At 55.8% G+C, this 18,537-nt stretch overlaps 1 protein-coding gene across 1 annotated transcript; it reads left to right on the forward strand.

Moving 5' to 3' along the window:
- The first annotated feature begins 13,942 nt into the window (after positions 1–13,942).
- On the forward strand, positions 13,943–16,050 carry FZD9 (frizzled class receptor 9). Its single transcript, XM_018919246.3, has one exon. It carries the CDS (start codon positions 13,956–13,958, stop codon positions 15,708–15,710), a length of 1,755 nt encoding a protein of 584 aa, XP_018774791.2. The 5' UTR covers positions 13,943–13,955; the 3' UTR covers positions 15,711–16,050.
- The last annotated feature ends 2,487 nt before the right edge of the window (positions 16,051–18,537 follow it).

Below are 18,537 nucleotides of genomic sequence, written 5' to 3' on the forward strand. Positions count from 1 at the left end.
TCTTTCTCTGCATAAATTTCATAGGAACTCTGAGTGGGAGTTGATGCCTCTTTCCTACAAGAAGCAGAGAACTTTGTGCTTCCTGGGATAAGATAGTTCTGAAGACATAAACACAGCAAGTTTTCCACAATGGGACAGCTGTGCCTCCCCTGACAAGGGCCGTGCTAGCACTTCCCTGCCAGCCCTTGGGTCAAACTGCCTTGTGGGCAGCTGGATCCATCATGAGTGGAGACTTGGCACATCCCTGTCCACCAATACCCTTGGAAAGGCAGGATCTCCTGGACCCCAAACTGTGGGGAAAGAGCCCATTGAGGAAGATGTTTCATCTGCTAAATCTGAAGTGTAGGAGTGATGTGACTACTGTGGCACAGTGAGAAGCTTTCCAAGCCTCTGGAAGATCCACTCCAGTCCTGTTGCCAGCAGTGCACACTGCAGGAACAGCAGCTACCCTTCCCTGCCACCCAGGCCATGTTGGTTAATTGTACTTCACCCAGAGTCTGTTGACACGCAGGTTGATAGGCAGTTTGTTGCTGTTGGAGACTTCCCATGATGAGGTAGATCTTGCTGAAGTGCATTTTTCTTTACCAAATTATGTCCAAAAACTACTTTTTTATTTTCCTCTTTTTTTTTTCTTTTTTTTCCCCTTCCTTTCTCCCTTCTTTCCTTCTTTTTTTGTTATTAAAGGAAGAAATACAATCTCTTAGCCTCTGGGCAAAATCAGAGGTGTGTTCGGATTCTGACTTGGCATTAAAGCAGAAATACTAGTCCTTGAGCAAAAGAGGCAAAAATCTCTACAGAGAGCCACATTTTCATGATGGTAGTCAAAAAACACCGAATCAGAGAAAAGTTTCCTACTGAAATTTTAAATTTTGGCCAAAATGCCTCCCTTTCCCCCCCTCCATGAAATAGTTTTTGACAAACATCTTCAATGTGTTCCCTGGAGAAGCCTTTCCGAAGTTTGGTCCCAGCTCAGCAGTGGTCTTGTATTTCCAGTTTGGGCTTATCAAATGTCAACCTGCAGCTGTGCTGGGTTTGCTCAATTCCAAGATTATCTGATCTCAGGTGAAGTTTTCTTGGCATGACTGTTTATCCAAACCTGAGTTGTCCTGCACCCTCAACCCATCAATCCAGAGGCTGCAAAGATAAAGCCTCTTTGAAGTGTGAATCTCAACCGCTGTGTGTCACCTGAGCATCTCCCATCATGTTGTCCTCCCCTGCACACCACTGACTCCCAAGAACACATAAGGGCAGTGAAATCCCACTCCATGCCTGTTCCTTCCACTGGCAGCTGGTGCAGAAACCTGGAGAGTGTGGGTGGGTGTCCTTGTGGCCCCTATGGTGTGAGCTGTGCTCAGCCAGGCGCAAGGGTGAGCTGAGACCACTGGCAAGCAGCCAAAACACATGAAATGGCTGTGCTAAACTTCGGCTAAGACATCCAGGGCATGTGAAATAGGAGTGCTGGAAGGTGCTCCATGTTGTGGCTGGCACCTCCTGTTATGATGCAGGCTGGTCACAGGTTACCTCCAATGCACAAGGTGCTGCGGTGGGAAATGCAGCATCTCCCCAAACCTCCCTGGCATACGTTAGCATGCTGGTCCTATCAGCTCAGTCTGGGTGGGTGCTCAGTACCCTCCCCTGGGCCAGGAGTAATCCTGCTGATCTTGGGGGGGGACTTGGGGGCTCAGGCTCCTGTGCTGTTGACAGGGTAGAGAGGAGGCTGCAGGCAGGGACCAAGGGCCCCTGTGGCACTGGATCCCCTGGGTTGGTATAGGTGCAGAGGACTCCCTGGGCTTCTGGAGCCCCTTGAGTCACTGGGCACCCTGTTCTGGGCTGGGACAGGAACCAGGGACTCCCATGGCACTGGAACCCCTGGGCTGGGACAAGGACCAAGGACCCCCATGGCACCGGAGTCCCTTGCCTCACTGGACACCCATTCCTCCAGGTAAGGACAAGGGACTCAGATCTTTTTGTTCCAGTGGCTGGCCCTGGAAGTCATGGAAGCAGAAACCCCTTTGTACTGCCAGCCGCAGGCGAGCCCAGCGGGGCACAGAACGTGCCAGCTCCGTGCTCCGCTCCTGGCCCCTCGTTTGTGTTGGCACCAGGCAGAGAGCGAAGCCGGTTTAATTGGCAGTTGTGTTTGTGGCCAGGGTGTTATGAAAAGGTTTTCTGTCTCCCTCTGTAAGTTCTCCTGAATATGTTTTCACTCTTAATATAATATTCACTTCATTATTAGCTGAAAGAGGCTCTTTTCAGAGAGGGCTGTTTTTTTTCCTCTCATTCCAAAAATACATTAAACCGCCCCTTCATGCAGTGCTGCTCTGAGGGCTGGGATTGTCTACTGGGTGGGAAGTGAGAAACCCAACAGTAAATGGGATTTACACAGAAATTCCTTTCTTCCCCAGTATGCTGGCACTGCTGGCTGGGTAATGGAGAAAGCGGCTGTTGCTTACAGGGTGATTTGGGGTACCTCAGCTCCCCAACAACGTGCTCACCAAGGGGGTACCCCCAAGCAGAGCAGGGGCTCCCAGTGCCCTCAGCTGGTATTTCCAGGTGCAAACCCCTCTAGCAGAGTTGGGACCCAACCCCAGGGATTCCCATGTCTACTGAAAGCATTTCCATCATCTGTCAGGTTTTGGAAGCTTGCTCTCTCTTGGGGGGGTTTGAGGGCATTGGGTGCAACTGGACCCCCATATTGCCATCTTGTGTTGCTGCTCTTCCTGACTTTGCAGTTTCCCTAAGGTTTTTTCCTCCAGCTTTGAGAAAATCCCTTTGAAAATTCTGTGAGCTGCAGAAGCCGTGAGGGTGGTATCACATACAGAGCATTCAGCCTGGCTCAGCCTTGGGGATCCAGGGGAAACAATTCTGCTTTCATCTTGTCTGAGTTCCTTGAAGGGCACTCACAGCCCAGCCAAGCTCTGAGTTCAGTTGTTTGCCATTTTTGGGTGGTTTTGCAGGGCCATGCAGCCCCCAGTGTCCTCACTCAATGTACTCAGCCCAGCTCAGCTGGGAATATCTCAGGCTGGGACTGCCTGTGGGGTTGTGCTTTCTCAGCCCTGGCCCCAGCTACTTTGGGGATGCCCTAAGACAGCCAATCACAGCTGGGGGGAGGTTGGCGGGGGTGGGGAACAACACTGGGCCGGGTCTTGCACTACTGCTATGGGGCACTGGGGTCCCTGGGGACCTCCACACCTCTGCTCCGTCTTTCAAAGAGCTGTTATGAAAGCCCAGGGGAGCCCAAACCATGTTTTCCCTTTCCCTGAAAGCAGCATAGATGCAAATCTCCCCTCTCGGGGCAGATGCCAGCAGCAGGAACCTTCCCCAGCTCCACTGCCCCCATTCCCAGCCATCCTGGGAAAATCATTAGGGCTGGCACCATGTGCTGATAAGTATCCAAGTTCTGTCCTTCACAGGAACAATTAGCATTTTTTTCAGGATACCTCTGTTTCAGGATACAGCTGTGGCTCCAGAGCTGACAGAATCATTCCCATCCAAGCAGGGCCCAAGGGAACTCCCTAGGGATGATGCAGCTCCCAAGTAAAGATGCTCTTGGGAGGGGTCCAGCTTATGCATCCTCAATCCCTCATCTGGTCCTGACATTGCCAGGAAAGTGGCAATGTCAGGACCAATGATCCTGCACTTCTTTTTCCAAATTTTGGGGAAAAAATAAATCAGATTTGAGCTGTTTTCTCTGGGGTTTTGGTAGTTTGTCCACCCCTTCCCATGCACATCTTGTGTTCAGTGTATCCTGGTGCCTCCCCTGTCTCTCCCACAGTGCAGAGCATCCTCTTGTGTGCAGCCAGACAGGAATTGTGCCTGACAGGCTCTGGGGGCTGATTCTGGAGAAGGTAGTAGAGAAGGTTCTGGAGTTACGCAGGCAAAGGAAGACTTTGGATTTTGCACATGGGTCTGAAAACTGAGGGTGGAATACTGACCTGTATCAGGAACGAGAAGTGCTGGGGAAAAGGTTGTGGTCATTCCAGTGTGGAAGTGTCAGGAACTTGGTGATTCCCAGCTCTGCTCCTCTTGGTGAGCCCAGAGGAGAGGCACAGTGGTGTCTCCCAGGCCTTGTATGTCAGATGCTGGAAGGACCAGTCCCAAATGTGGACTTAGGAAGGCTGGAGGTAATGCAGGACCTGGGCTTGGAGCAACACAGGGAAAGGCAAATGGGGGAACCACTGGGGCTACACCAGCAGCATTCTCACCCTTGAAGTTCTGGCTGCTCCACAAAACCTTCAGTGCACTCCAAAATAGCTTCCTGCAGCTTGAGGTGCTCTGGATCCTGCACAGGGGGAGTGGGCAACCAGCTGGGGTGGGACACTGGAGATCCTGGAGCTGGACAACCTGTGGTTTGAGAGTCAAGGGGCTGAGGAGGAGGTGGAGGAGGAATGTGGCCTGGCTTACAGGGATGGGCTTGGTTTTCCATGGCTTCACATTTTCCTTCACTGGGGGTTTGCAGTGAAGGTGGAAAATGTGGTGGGAGAGGAGGGGTGTGGGGCCGCTGGGGGCTTTGGGATGTGACTTGCCTGCCAGGGTAGAGCCCATGGCAGGGACATGGACGTGGTACATGCCAAAGCCCAGTGGATCTGGGAAGTGTCCCCGCTCATTGGGGTTGGAGCCAGGAATTTGCTGGGAAGCAGGGCAGCTCCACTGAAGTCCAGGCTGCCTGGACTTCAGCTCCCATGGGATGGTCTGGCACCCCTGAGGCTGACATATGATGGGATTGCTACAGAGGTGCCAGAGGACCCACCAGAACATGGAGCATAGGGCTGGACACAGGTTTGCTGCAGTGCTGCAGCTCCCTCCCACCACCCATGGCCATCCCCTGTGGCATGCAGGTATCTCAAATCCCACTTAGACACCTTACTGCTGCTCCCAGGGTGTTTGCAGCAAACCTGTATTATTGGGAGCCATGAGCTGGCTGCAGAAGCACTTGGAGTCACCTAAGAGGGCAGCTGGGTTCTGCCCTCAGTCCTGCCAACACAGCCCTCTGACAGCCACAGCAGGGTGATGGGATATGACATTTCCTTGGGCTATGGCTCTGCTGCAGACCTGGAAACATGCTTGCTTTCCAGCCCTGGATTTTGGGAGTATGTAGAGCTGGTGGGACCTTCAGCTCTGCCAGCCAGCACCAAGTCCTTTACCTGTGGCTCTTTTTGCGTGAAGCAGGGCAGGGTTAGGGATGGAGAGAGGAGGAAGGTAATTCAGAGTACCCTGGGGCAGGGCAAAAACAGGAACATGCAGACTGAACATCAAGGGAAGAGGGCAGGGCACTCAGAGAGCTGGGGTCTATTGTCTCCTGCTGTTCTGGGATGAGATCATGGAAATGGAATCACAGAATGGTTTGAGTTGGAAGGGACTTTAAAGATGATCCAGTTCCAAGTTCCTTTCACTTCTGTTCGCTAAACACCTTTCACTAGACCAGGTTGCTCCAAGCCCCATCCAGCCTCACCTTGAGCACTTCCAGGGATGTCACCTCTAGCTTGTGGCCTCCCCAATAACAGCTTTTGCTCTCCCCATCTCCTCCAGTGACCGGCACATGACAGGGAAATTTGTGCTATTAGCAGGGCCAGGAGACAGACAGGCTGGAGTGGGGATGGGGACAGAGCAGAGCCACCCTAGAGCCCAGGGATGGATGACCCAGCTCACAGCCTTGGTGGCATACCCAAAAGCTCATTTCCTCAGCTCCAAGCTCCTGCCCAATGATGCCTGTGAGCCCTCACTGCAGCCACTGACCTTTAAACAAGGTGGTTGGAGAGATGGAGGTAGCAGAAATCCCTGCAAAATTATTTGTTTCTGAGAAACTATATTCAGACACCATCAGCAAAACTCAAAAGTGCTGAGTTTGGCTGAATAAATCTGGGAGATTCGTGGGGTTTTTTCCCCTCAAGGAGAACAGGATTAGCCAGTGAATGGGGAATTGTGGTTTTGTTTGACATACCTGAGGGTTTCCACTCCAAGTTGCTATTTTGAGCTCCTAGTGCCATGATGATGGTGATGGTGATAGAGCTGACAAGGCACTGTCCCATCTTGTGAAGATATTTTTTGGAAAAGAAAAGGAGCAGCTGGCTCCCCCACCATGGTACTGCTTGCTTTCTTTTTTAAACTTTGGGATTTTGAATATTTTCAGAGATGTTGGCGTATTAGGGTGTTTTTGAGATAGAAGGAGGTCACGCTGGTGCAGCTCCAGTACAAAGTCCTTCCCTGGTGGAATGCACCCCTCCAACTCCCTGCATGCACCAGTGCTGCCCCAAGGGATGGGTGCCTCAGGAAACTGGTTGGGTTGACATGCTCCTGACTGGGTGGGGGCTGCAGGGAATGGCAAGAGGTCACATTGCTTTTCTGGAACACCCTTGAATCAGCTGGGGTGTAGTTCTTTGCAGGTTTGGATTCACTGTGCCTAAATCCCATCTCCTCCAGAGAGACTGGGATCAGGTCTGAACTTCCCAAGTGGATTTTTTTTGGGGCCAAGCAGGTGAGGGCTTTTCTGATCCCTGAGAGGTGTCAGAGCCCATCTGACCAGCTGGTTACAATGAAAAGCAGAATGACCAATCAGAAGCCTCCCGTTTGGACATGAACCCAAATTCTGTGGGTGATGGGAGGCAGAAAGGAAGAAGGGCTCTGGGTCCATCTCCAGCAGAGCAGAAAATTCTTTACCCTAAACTTGTCAAAATTCTGTGCCCCTTGAGCTGGCCCTGCCAGGACATCAGGCTCTGTTCTTTGAGAAATAAGGGTCTGGGGAACTCAGCTCCTTGAGCTGCAGCTCATCCACAGCAGCTCCTCTTCAGAGAGGGCCCAGGGAAGGTGGGGATGGAATTGTTGCACTGCAGCAGCTCTCTGGTAATCGGGTTAGACATGTCTGAGGAACTTTCTCCTTTCTCCTCTGGCCACGTGAGAGATGAGGATCTCCTCGGGTTCTCCATATGGAAAGGAGGAGAAGACGTAGTACTCAAGGAGGAACCAGTTCAGGGAGGAGCATGCTGGTGCCAGATGGTTTGTCCAGAGCAAAGAGTGACCCAACCTTGAATAGGAACCATCAGAATGATGCCTGAACATGGGCTGCTTCCATGGAATCAGAGAGTAGTTTGGATTGAAAGGGACCTTAAAGATCCTCTTGTTCCAACTTCCTGCCATAGACTGGGATGCCACCTATTAGAAGGTGTTTGTGACCTGGGAAGTAAGGAAGAAGTGCAGTATGGGGCTTCCCAGCACTGATAACTCTGTCCAGTAACTGGGAGGAGATATGCTCACCCAGAGGTATCAGGGACAGGAGACCATCAGTTGGGGCTGCTCCTTCCTTCTCCCTGCACTTGGGCCCAGCTGTGTGGGGGAGCTGACACCAACTCAACCCAAGAGCCCTGGAAAAGCCAGGATTCTTCCTCCTGGTCCATGCAGCGGGAGAACCACAGCACCAATGGCATTACCAGAAGGTGAGGACCTGGAGAAAGCCCTCCATGGCTGTGGGGCACCCAGGGGAAATGACAGGTGACAGAGCCTTTAGGTAGTGCTTGGAGACACGTGGTTGGTCTTGGCAACCAAGTGGGCAGCTTGGCCAAGTCAATGGTGTGATAAAACCATTTCTAGCAGGTTCCAAGAGCCCTCCCTGCTCCTGCAGCATACATGGGCTGGGGTTCAGCTCTCTGAGGATGTTACTTCTTCCCAGGGGATGCTTTGACTGTGTCTAGCCTGTTATTCTGTAAAAGGCTGAACCTGTGCAGAGGTTCTTGGCATCATTCAGTGTGACACAGCAATTCATCAGGAGGTGGCAGGGCTTGAGAGGGTTCCCACTCTTCCCAAACTGCTTGGGAGAAGGATTCTCCTCCAGTCCAGACTGGTGACCACAGTCCCTGACCAGGCAGTTGCCTCCTGGATTTTGCTGCTCTTTGGAAAGGCATTGAGGGTCCAGGGGGCATGAACAATCCAGGACACAGCTGCTATGGTGCATCTCCTACCCCCTCCCAGGGTGCCCCAGCCCTGGTGCTGTGAGTCTGAGTCCCAGCCCACGTTCTGCCTGGCTCCAGCCTGCCCCGTGCTTCTCTCCTTCTTCTCCAGATCATATTTATTTATTTATATGGTGAATGTAATAAAACTCCAGCAGGAAATGGAGGCGATTCCCTGCCATTCCCCACAAGCCAGCCCTGGGCCGGGCGAACAAGGAGGCGCATTGTGCAGTGTGGAGCCTCCTGCCAGCACTGAGCCTGTGGCTGAGGCTGAAGAAAGGACTGAGTGTGTATGCGAGCACCGGGACCTGGTGCCAGCACCCGCCCTGGGATGGGGCATCCTGGGGAAGAAACTTCACTTTGCGGGGCAAGCAGGGCTGGGGGTGAAAGGGCTTCTGTGCTGGCTTGGGATGTTGTCTGGGAGCACCTCGGAGCTTGCTCCCAGCACAAGGAACCTCCTTGGCCCATCCTTGGGTTGCCAGGAAACAGAGGTGGGCACTGAAGATCACCTGGGGGAACACATGGTGGTCGCATAGCACAGCATGGGGGTATATGAGCAGCTCTTCCCGGGGCTGAGGCAGCTGGGAGGGAGCTCCAAACGTTCGCCTGCTTCTCTCAGGCAGCTGCTCCAATCTTCAGCCACTGCCACCAGTAGGGGTCAGAGTGAATGGCTGCTGCCAGGGCTCACCTGGCTCCTGTCCCCCTAGAAGGGGTCTGCAGGGGTAAATGAGGTGGCTGAGGGTGGGATGTGCCTCAATCCAGGTTCCCCATTGATGGGAGAGGTCCCATTGCTGGGGACAAGTGTCTCAGTGCTGCCAGGAGCTGAAAGCAGCCCCTTATGCTGCCACCACACTCACCAGATAAAATACTGTGGGTGAGGTAGAGACATTGTCTTTCTCATCCCTCGTTCTCCCAGCCATGTCTCTCCTGGGACACACCACTGTCCTCCTGCCCCATCTGCTGAATCCCACAGCTGCATGTGGTCCCTATCCCTCTGCTGGTCTCTCAGGTGCCCAGGGATCCTGGGGTTAAGGTCATGCCCTGAGCCGTGTGTCTCCTATCTGATTTGTGTCACTGCTGTGTGAATGGGCATGTCATGACCCATGGATACTGGTGCCAGGTCTTGGGGGGGGTGTGGGGGAGAGGGTGGGCTGGCTGGCACCATGACCCACAAGTCCACAGCTGGGGACTTGTGATGGGGTGACAAGGCTGCAGAAAGCATCCCTGGTAATGTCACACATGTCAGCCTGCATTCCTGACTCCTGGCCAGAGTGTCCTTGCACCATGGGCTGGGTTGTAACCACAAATACCTGCAGAGCACCAGAGGCCAGGAGGTGACTGGGACACTGCCTGGGGACACTGTTTATGTTCCACCTGCTTGTTTGGGGACCAGACCCCAAAATCCCCATCTTTCTCCACTACTGCACCTACCCATGGCACAGAACCTGCCCAGGGGCACAGAGAACAGTTGTCCTATGGTGGGCACAGTCTGTTGCATGTGCGTGAGCATTGGCATCTGACAGGATTGTGCCTGGGGCAGGAGGAACTTGGGCTTGAGGATCAGTAGTGGTGATCCTGGTGTCCCCATGGAGGTGGTGGCTGGGGAGGGCTTGGCATAATCTGGCTGGGTGGGTGCCAGCCCAGAGCCCCATGGGTTGCTCCCAGAATGGATCCCTCCACCTGCTCACCAGCCCATCCGGCCTGGCACTGGCATCCTTTTGCAACTGAAGCCACTGGCCTTTTGCACAGCAATTCCTGTGAAATTCTTCAGGAAGGGAAAATTATCCCTCCCAGATCCCTGCAGGACTGTGCCATTTCCTGCCTCCTAGCTGGCAGGTAGGGCACAGAGTGCCCAGAACCCTGGCTCACATGGACATGGTCTGTCCTCGCGAGGTGGATTCCTCTCCCTGCCCCAGCCCCTGCCTGTCTCTACGAGCCAGACACTGGTGGGAACTGGGACCGCTGGGGATCTGGGGGCTTGTCAGGTCAGAGGCAAGGGCAGTGATGGCCTGGAGGCCCCTCCCCCACCCCCCCCTTGCAACAAGTCCTGCTGCCCTGGCCAAGGCTGGGCAGAGGAGCGCGCATAGTCCTGCCGCAGTTACACCACCCGCTTCCCAAATCCATTGCCCAGCTCCATCTTCTGATGCCCTGCCGTTATACACCCTCCCCTGCCCTACTGCCCCCTCCCCTGCTCTGCTGACCCTTTCCCCAAGTCGATGACCTCCTCCTTGGATCAATCACCTCCTCCCTTCCCCACTCCCTTTTCTGCTCCATCACCCTCTCCCAGGCTCTGTTGTCCCCCTCTCCAGCTTCATCATCCCCTCCTCTACTCTACTGCTCCTTCCCCACCTTCATAACTCCCTTCCCTACTCCATCACTCACCGAGTTCCATTTCCCCATCCTCTCTCCCCTCCCTCTCCCCACATCCATTACCTCCTGTCTTGCTCCATCACCCTTTCCCCAGCTCAACCATCCCTTCTCTTGCTCCACCCCACCACCTCCACTGCCCCATCACTGACTCGCACCAGGGCTGTCCCCATCTCCGATGCCAAGAGGATCCCCCAAGCCCTCACTCCCCCCTGCCATGGCTGGACAGAGGGGCACTGCTGCAGCCCCCTGTACCCGGCGGGGGCAGCCAGTGGATTTTTTCCGTTCATCCCCTCCCCTTCCGAGGCTCTCGCACAGGTTTCAGGCACTGTTGACGGTAAGAAAGGAAATGGGGCAAAGCTCTGCCAGGAACCACAGGCTCCCGGGCTGCGGCGATCCGTCCCGCTCGCCTGCCTGGCCGCTTCCTGGGCAGGATTCCTGAGCAGTTCTGAGAGCCCTTTCTTTCTGCTATTGATCTTGGATCTGCAGCGCAGGGACACTTCCAAGACCGTAAATCTCTGTGTTGCTCTACCTGGGGTTCTTGTTTTCACTGTGGGGCTCCCAGACCTGCTGGAGATCTCGGCTTCTGTGCGTGGCCGGGATGTCCCCATTCCGGCACTGCCCCCTCCCCGCCGTCCCTGCATTCCCCAGGCGTGCCAGCAGGCAGGGACAGGTCACTTCTCCATCCGGCACCGGCAGTGGGGCAGTGCAAGGGCAAGGCTCGGGGTGCTGGTGGTACCTCCTGATACCCCCTGCATACCTCTGGGTTGAGATGAAGCTCCGGGAAGGCCCTTGGGGCTCAGGCAGGGCTTGGGCACCTCGTGGAGTACCTGGGGGATGGGAGGGGTGGGGGTGAGGGAGGGGCACCCCAAGGTGCAGGCCAGAGGTTAGGGGCAGCCACACCTCTACAAGGAGCCCCTTGACTCAAAAATCCCTGTGTTGCTCTTGGCCAGGCTGCAGTAACAGGAGCCAAGAGCAACAGTTTTACATATTAAAGGAAAATTAAATTAAAATATATTTATTTGTGCCTCTGTTTCCCCTGCCCCCCTTAACCTTACATAGTCCAGGTGGAGGGCACCCGTAGGGGTGAACCAGGAAGGTGGGGCTAGGACCTCGGGTCTCATCCAGCCCCTGCCTGTGCCCACCACCCATCCAGGACCCTCACTGGGCAGCCAGGGCTGGGTCAGAGGCATTTCAGGTTTTCCAGGTGATGCTTCCCAGCTTTCCTTAGCAATCAGTTCCTTGAAGGGAATCCTCAGTGGCCACAGTTGTATTTGGGGTGTCCTGGAGTAGTAGCAGTGACTACCTTAGGTCCCTCACCTCACAAAGGACACATGCCCTGGGTCTGGGGATTGGAGAGATGAGGACCCAGGGAAAAGTCCCAGCACACTGCAGGTGCCACCTCCATCCCTATCACTTTGCTGCTCAGCCATGCGTGACAATTTGTCCCCAGGACTGCACCACATCACAAACTACCCCCAAATAGCCATTTCTTAGAGTATGTGGCCCTTACACATGCCATGAAGCCCCCTGAAGTTGCTTTGTGTTGCTTGGTACACAGGACAGTGATTTCTGGAATCCCCCAGAGCTGGTGGCCAAGGTGACAAACATCCTAACATCGCAAATAATCTCAAATATCCCCCAATAAACTTTTTCACAGGGCCCCAGAGCCCATTCTGTAGACACCCCATGTTAGAGGGAAATTCCGGGGCGGCGCCTTATCTCATGATCCATTACATGGCTGATAAGCAGCTCCCATGGAATTTCGCTATAGTGCTGGACCCAGGATGTTTGGATCCTGCGCAGTCGGTGTCAGTGATTAGGAGCCGCGCTGACAGGTTGTTATGCTGTTACTAAAGAAATCGCAGGGCTGTGAGAATGCCTAGGAATGGCTGGATGCCCGGACCCCCTGGCGCCAGCCAGGCACTGGATGCCAGATGTCCCACAGGACACTCCAGGGACCCTGCTGGAATCACCCCAGGGTGAACAAGCTGCTCCAGAAGGGGTGCTGGAGATGGCACAGAGCAACCCGGGCTGACCTGGGATTGCTAGGTCAAAGTAGTGGGGGCTGTTGATCACACCTTGTGATGGTGGCCTGGCCAGCACAACCTGTCCTCAGGGGTGCTGCCACCCCCAGAGTGTAACACCTCCCCATGCCTTGGATGTAATTTGTCACCCTGTGAGTGGGACATTGGACTGCAGGGTCTGGCAGCCCCAGCTTGACCACCCTGACTTATGTCGCCTCCCAGGAGCTGCCCTGGCCTTATAGTGACATTGCTGTCCCCTGCCCTGTGCCTGCCCTGAATTGTCCTTCAGCCGGGGACATGGCTTTCCTGGCCTGTGCTATGGGCACTGGAGCTGAGCCATTTCCCGGAGTTTCCACTGTCCTACCACATGCTCAGCCCCAGGGGCATAGGCACCATGTGCCATGCGTTGTGAGTTCTCCAGTTCTCAGCAGCGGCACCAAAGTGGCGCTTTGTGTTCCCAAACTGAGGGAAGTCACCCTGCGGGGAGAGGATTCCTCCCCCAGGGACAACAAGCCCTGGGGTGTGCCCAAGTGTGCTCAGCCGCTCATGCACACCCTACTGGCACACGGCGGGGGGGGGGGGGGGGGCTGGCAGCACCTGCCACGTCTGGGCAGCCGTGAGGTCAAGTGTGATCCTGTGCCCAGGTGTATGTGTGCAAACATGTGCTAGTGCACGCCCCTATGGGTGTGCGGGGCCTGGCTGGCAGTGTGTGGATGTGCACCTGTGTCCATCTCTGAGTATATGTGCATGTGTATGTTAGTGTATGTGTATGCTTTTATGTGTGCATGTGTGTGTGCATGTGTTAGCCTGTTTGTGCTTGTCTACATATGTGTGGGCATGTGCATGAGTGTATGTGTATGTACACATGGCTATGCACACGGTATGGGCACATGTGTCAATGCATGTGTGCATGTGCACATTAGTGTGTAGCTATGTCTCTGTGTGTTAGTGAATGTTAATGTGTGCATGTGTGTGTGTTTTAGTGTGTGATAATGTGTGATAGTGTGTGTGCGTGTTTGTGGGCATGTGCAGGTTAGAGTGTGCACATGCGTGTATGTAGATGTGTGGAAGGGTGTGCATGTCCGTCAGTGTGTAGGTTACCTGTGTGCGTGTGTGCACAGGGACACGTGCTCATTAGTGTGTGCGAGAGCGCGCACGTGTGTATCTGTGTATCTATACCTGTATAAATGTTCTGTTTGTGCACGTGTGCGTGTGTGTGTGCGTGTGTGTGTCTGTAAGTGTGGTGTGTGCGTCTCCCCCGCCCGCGTGTCCCCGCCGCCGGGGACCTCCAGCACTGTTCACGGACCTCGCTGCCGGTTCGCGGCGTGGGTCCCGCCCCCCGTCCCCCACCCCTCCTCGTCCCGTCCAGCCCCCTCCCAGACACGCCCGGCGGGGCGGGGAGGGGCGGGAGCGCTCGGCGGGAGCTGCCGGTGTCGGCGGGAGCGGGGCGGCGCGGGGCGCTCGGCGGGGCCGCCGCCGCATGGCGCGGGCCGGGGCCGGGGCCGGAGGCTGCCCCGGCGCGGCGCCTCCAGCACCGCAGCGATCGGCCCCGTGGCGGCGGGGGCAGCGTGGCCGGGCGATGGCGGAGCTGTAGCAGCCGCGGGGCCGGTGCGGGCGGCGGGCGATGGCGGCGGCACGGCTGCGGGTGGCCCTGTGGGTGCTGTGGCATTTTGGAGTGGGCGGTCGCGGGTTGGAGCTGGCGGGACTGGAGGGCCCGCGGGGGCGCGCGGCGCGGTGCCAGCCTGTGGACATCCCGATGTGCCGGGGGATCGGGTACAACCTGACCCGCATGCCCAACCTGCTGGGGCACGAGAGCCAGCGTGAGGCCGCCCTGAAGCTGCACGAGTTCGCGCCGCTGGTGGAGTACGGCTGCCACGTTCACCTACGCTTCTTCCTCTGCTCCCTCTACGCACCTATGTGCACCGATCAGGTGAGCGCCAGCATCCCTGCCTGCCGCCCTATGTGTGAGCAAGCCCGCCACAAGTGCGTCCCCATCATGGAACAGTTCAATTTCGGCTGGCCTGAGTCACTTGACTGTGGCAGGTTGCCCACCAAGAACGACCCCAATGCCCTCTGCATGGAGGCCCCTGAAAATGCCTCAGCTGCTGAACCACACAAGGGACAGGGTATGCTGCCCGTGGCCCCCCGGCCTTGGCCACCTGGCACTGCTGCCGAGGGACGGGGACCCAATGGGCTGGGGGCTTGCAACAATCCTGAGAAGTTCCAGTACGTGGAGAAAAGCCTCTCGTGCGCACCCAGGTGCTCCCCCGGGGTGGACGTGTACTGGTCCCGGGAGGACAAGGACTTTGCCTTCATCTGGATGGCTGTCTGGTCCACCCTCTGCTTTGTCTCCACTGCCTTCACTGTCCTTACTTTTCTGCTCGACCCCCACCGCTTCCAGTATCCTGAGAGGCCCATAATTTTCCTCTCCATGTGCTACAATGTCTACTCTGTGGCCTTCATCATCCGCTCTGTGGCTGGGGCTGAGAACATTGCCTGTGACCGCGAGAATGGTGATCTCTACATCATACAGGAGGGGCTGGAGAGCACAGGCTGCACCATTGTCTTCCTCATCCTCTACTATTTCGGCATGGCTAGCTCTCTCTGGTGGGTTGTCCTCACCCTCACCTGGTTCCTGGCTGCTGGGAAGAAGTGGGGACATGAGGCCATCGAGGCCCACAGCAGCTACTTCCACATGGCCGCTTGGGGCATCCCAGCCATGAAGACCATTGTCATCCTCACCATGCGGAAGGTGGCAGGGGATGAGCTCACGGGGCTGTGCTATGTGGGGAGCATGGACGTCAGTGCCCTGACTGGCTTTGTCCTCATCCCCCTCTCCTGCTACCTGGTCATCGGCACCTCCTTCATCCTCACTGGCTTTGTTGCCCTCTTCCACATCCGGAAGATCATGAAGACGGGTGGCACCAACACAGAGAAGCTGGAGAAGCTGATGGTGAAGATTGGGGTCTTCTCCATCCTCTACACTGTTCCAGCCACCTGTGTCATTGTCTGCTACTTCTACGAGCGGCTGAATGTGGATTACTGGATGCTGCGGGCACTGGAGCATGGCTGCCTACACCTGCCTGGCCGCCGTGCCGCCGACTGCTCCCTTGAGGCCTCGGTGCCCACTGTGGCTGTCTTCATGCTAAAGATTTTCATGTCACTGGTGGTGGGCATCACCAGCGGAGTGTGGGTGTGGAGCTCTAAAACGCTACAGACCTGGCAGAGCCTGTGCAACAGGCGGCTGGGCATGAGGACGCGGAGCAAGCCCTGCAGTGGGGTCAGCTGTGGCGGGGGACACTGCCACTACAAAGCCCCCACAGTCATGCTGCACATGACCAAGACGGACCCATACCTGGACAACCCAACTCACGTCTAGAGGTGGGGGCTGCCCCCCACACTGGAAGAAGTGGCTTCGTGGGTAAGGGGCAAAGGCTGTGTGGCAGCAGGAGGGACACTCCCAGGTTTAGGGGGGTGAGGGTGCAGGATCCCCCAGCACCACTCACCAACAAGTAGCCGCTTTTTCCTAGAGGATGTTTTGTTGTTGCTGTTGCCAAATCCAGTGACTCTTCTAATGCTTTCTTTGGGGGATGGTGGGGAAGGAACAGGGAGAGGAATAATCCATCCATGTTTATTTAATTCTGTAATTTATTTTAATTTTTTTTGATCATTAGCTGAGAGGAATGGAAAAAACAATAAACCCTGGATGTGTTATTTGATCCAAGCCTGGTGCTGTTTGCAGGGATTCCAGGGGATCAAGAGCTCCCCCATGGGACCCCACCCCAGTTTGGGGGCTTTCATGTCAGGCCAGGCCATGACAGGGCACCTCTGTCACTGGCAAGAGTGTGGTACCAGCAGGTACCACCATCCAGTTCCCCTCCGTGGCTTCCCTGGGGCCAGTTCTACCCAGCAGTGAGGAGGAGGAGAAGGAGGAAAAAGAGGGTTTTCCTGTGCTATGACACTTACGAATCATCTTTTCCACTCCATGCTTTGAAGGTGATTAGCCTCGGTGCCAGGCTGAGGGGCCTTGAGGGGGCAGGCTGGGAGCCAGGGAGATGGGCTGGGGTCAGGGGACCTTGGGGCAGAGAGGGCTCAGCTTTGAAGTCCCCCTGCAGAAATCCTAGGTGCGGGTAATGGAAACTTCTGGGCAGCTTTATTTATCTCCTGCTCTGGTTACAATCCCAGCTCGCCTTCCCCATTGTCTGGAGGGAAATTCAAGCTTTGCCTGGTGCTGGTGGAGCTGGCAGGGGGAGCCGGGGCTGGTGGGCAGGAGTGTGGCTCTGCAGGGGCTCAGAGTGGGGCAAGTGCCTACCCTACCTTGAGACATCCTGAGGGGCTGGCAGGGGCCAGCTCGTCTTTCTAGGGGTTTGGTGGGGCTGTTTTGCCTGGCTGTCCCCATGGATGTGCTAGGGAAGAGAAGTGGGCAGGGGGCTGTGGCAGGGTTGGTGTGCAGCGCCTGTGGCAAGCAGGATTTGTAGTGGCAACACAGCTCTAGTAATGCTTATACTTGTCCATCTAATTAGTCAGCCTGCAGGCTGGGCTGATCTGGACTCCAGGAAGGGTCAACCCTTGTCCAGGGAGCAACAATCCAGCAATGGACTCTCTCTCCAGCACTCAAACTGGCATCCACTGCTCACCCCAACAGCACTTGGCCCCCATTTGATGAAGCTTTCACGGCTCAGACTACCAAACTGTGGCTGGAGGACAGGGGCAAGACTCCCCCCAGTGGCTGGAGTGGGGGCAAGGGCTGTGGTTGGGACCCCTCACCCACCATCGAGTTGCGCCAGGGCTTTGTGCTGCTGTGATGGTGGGATTGGTGAAGCACCTTTAATCTGCTCCCTGCCACACCTGGGATGCCAGGAAGGCAGGAAAAATTGGGTCACTGAGCTGAGAAAATGTGTGAAGGAGCCCCTAGTGCCATGTGGTGTCACTGGGCAGACACTGAGTCTCTCAACAGATTTGGGTGCCCCTGGCTGTGCTGGTAGGCATCCAGCCCCTTCCCCAGGCTGGTGTGATGATGGTGCTAGGGCAGAGACCCTACCTGGTCCCAGCACTGGTGGGCTGCAGCCTCTGGAGCTCCCTTGCACAGGAAAGTTTGTTTTGGGCAGAGAAAAGGGCTATGACCAGGGGCAGGAGAGTCAATATTGGCTGCAGGACAGGCTCCAAAGTCCAGCTGGGGAGCTGGGCATGGCTCTAGGCAGGAGCTGCTTGGGAAGGGGATAAATAGCCATGTGTTCTCCCTGGGTTCTGCCCTGGGTGCTAAGCCCTGAGCCAGTTGGATTCACCTTGTGCACCAGGCATGCAGCCCAGTGCTGGTGCCCAGATGGCGGCACCCCTGGGGACAGGCTGCCCTTGAGCGCCCAGCACTTGCCAAGGAGCAGCTGCCTCTGGAGTGCTCACCCAGATAAGCTGTCACAATGGGTCCCTGCTATCGGGCCCCAGAGGGGCCGCTGGCGCCCACCACTGCCCACTATCAGCCCCAGCAGCCCAGCTGGCTCCACTGGAGGTTGCCAGTCCTGAGAGCTGAGCATGGCCAGGACACAGCTCCATAGAGCCTGTTGCAAAGCAGAGCTGTCACACAGGGAAGGACTGGCCCAGGGACACTGCTGGCTCCTAGTCACAGCTTCTTTCAACCCTGTGCTGTGGGGTTCACGCTCTCTCTGTATACCCCCACCCAAACTCATCCCTGCATCCCATCTCCATCCTCCTCAGAGTAGCCCCAAGGACACCAAACATCTGCCTCCAATAAATCCCCAGCAAGCAACAAGTAGGGTTCAGCAGTTCAGCCAGGGCAGTGCCTGGCTTGGGATGGCTGTGGAGGGTGAGTTGGGGCTGCCAGCTGGGTGAGACTGGGGCCAGGATATCCTGACATCCTGGTCCAGCTCAGCATAGAGAAGCGGAGTCTTTTCACTCCTGGCATTTGCTGAGCCTTGGAGTTTATCTACTCTCACATGGATGGACACTCCCTCCAGGTTTGAGTAACAAAAGAAAAGCCACTGTTCTCTGGGAATCTGCTAAAACCCCCCCATTACCCAGAACATTAATTAATGATTGAGAATTAAGCCATGAGGAAATCCAGGGGGCCAAAGTTGGGTCTCATTTTCCCGAGGCCATGTTGGAACTCCAGCAATCATAGGAGCTCCTGGGGGGGTTTGTTTCAGGCAGCAGGTGCAGCAGGGCTGATGATGGTGATAGCAGGGCTCTGG

The sequence above is a fragment of the Serinus canaria genome, chromosome 19 (genome assembly GCF_022539315.1).
Source record: "Serinus canaria isolate serCan28SL12 chromosome 19, serCan2020, whole genome shotgun sequence".
Taxonomy (NCBI): domain Eukaryota; kingdom Metazoa; phylum Chordata; class Aves; order Passeriformes; family Fringillidae; genus Serinus; species Serinus canaria.

Coding starts and splice junctions, on each gene's coding strand:
- FZD9 (XM_018919246.3), top strand. CDS start 13,956: ATGGCGGCGGCACGGCTGCGGGTGGCCCTGTGGGTGCTGTGGCATTTT.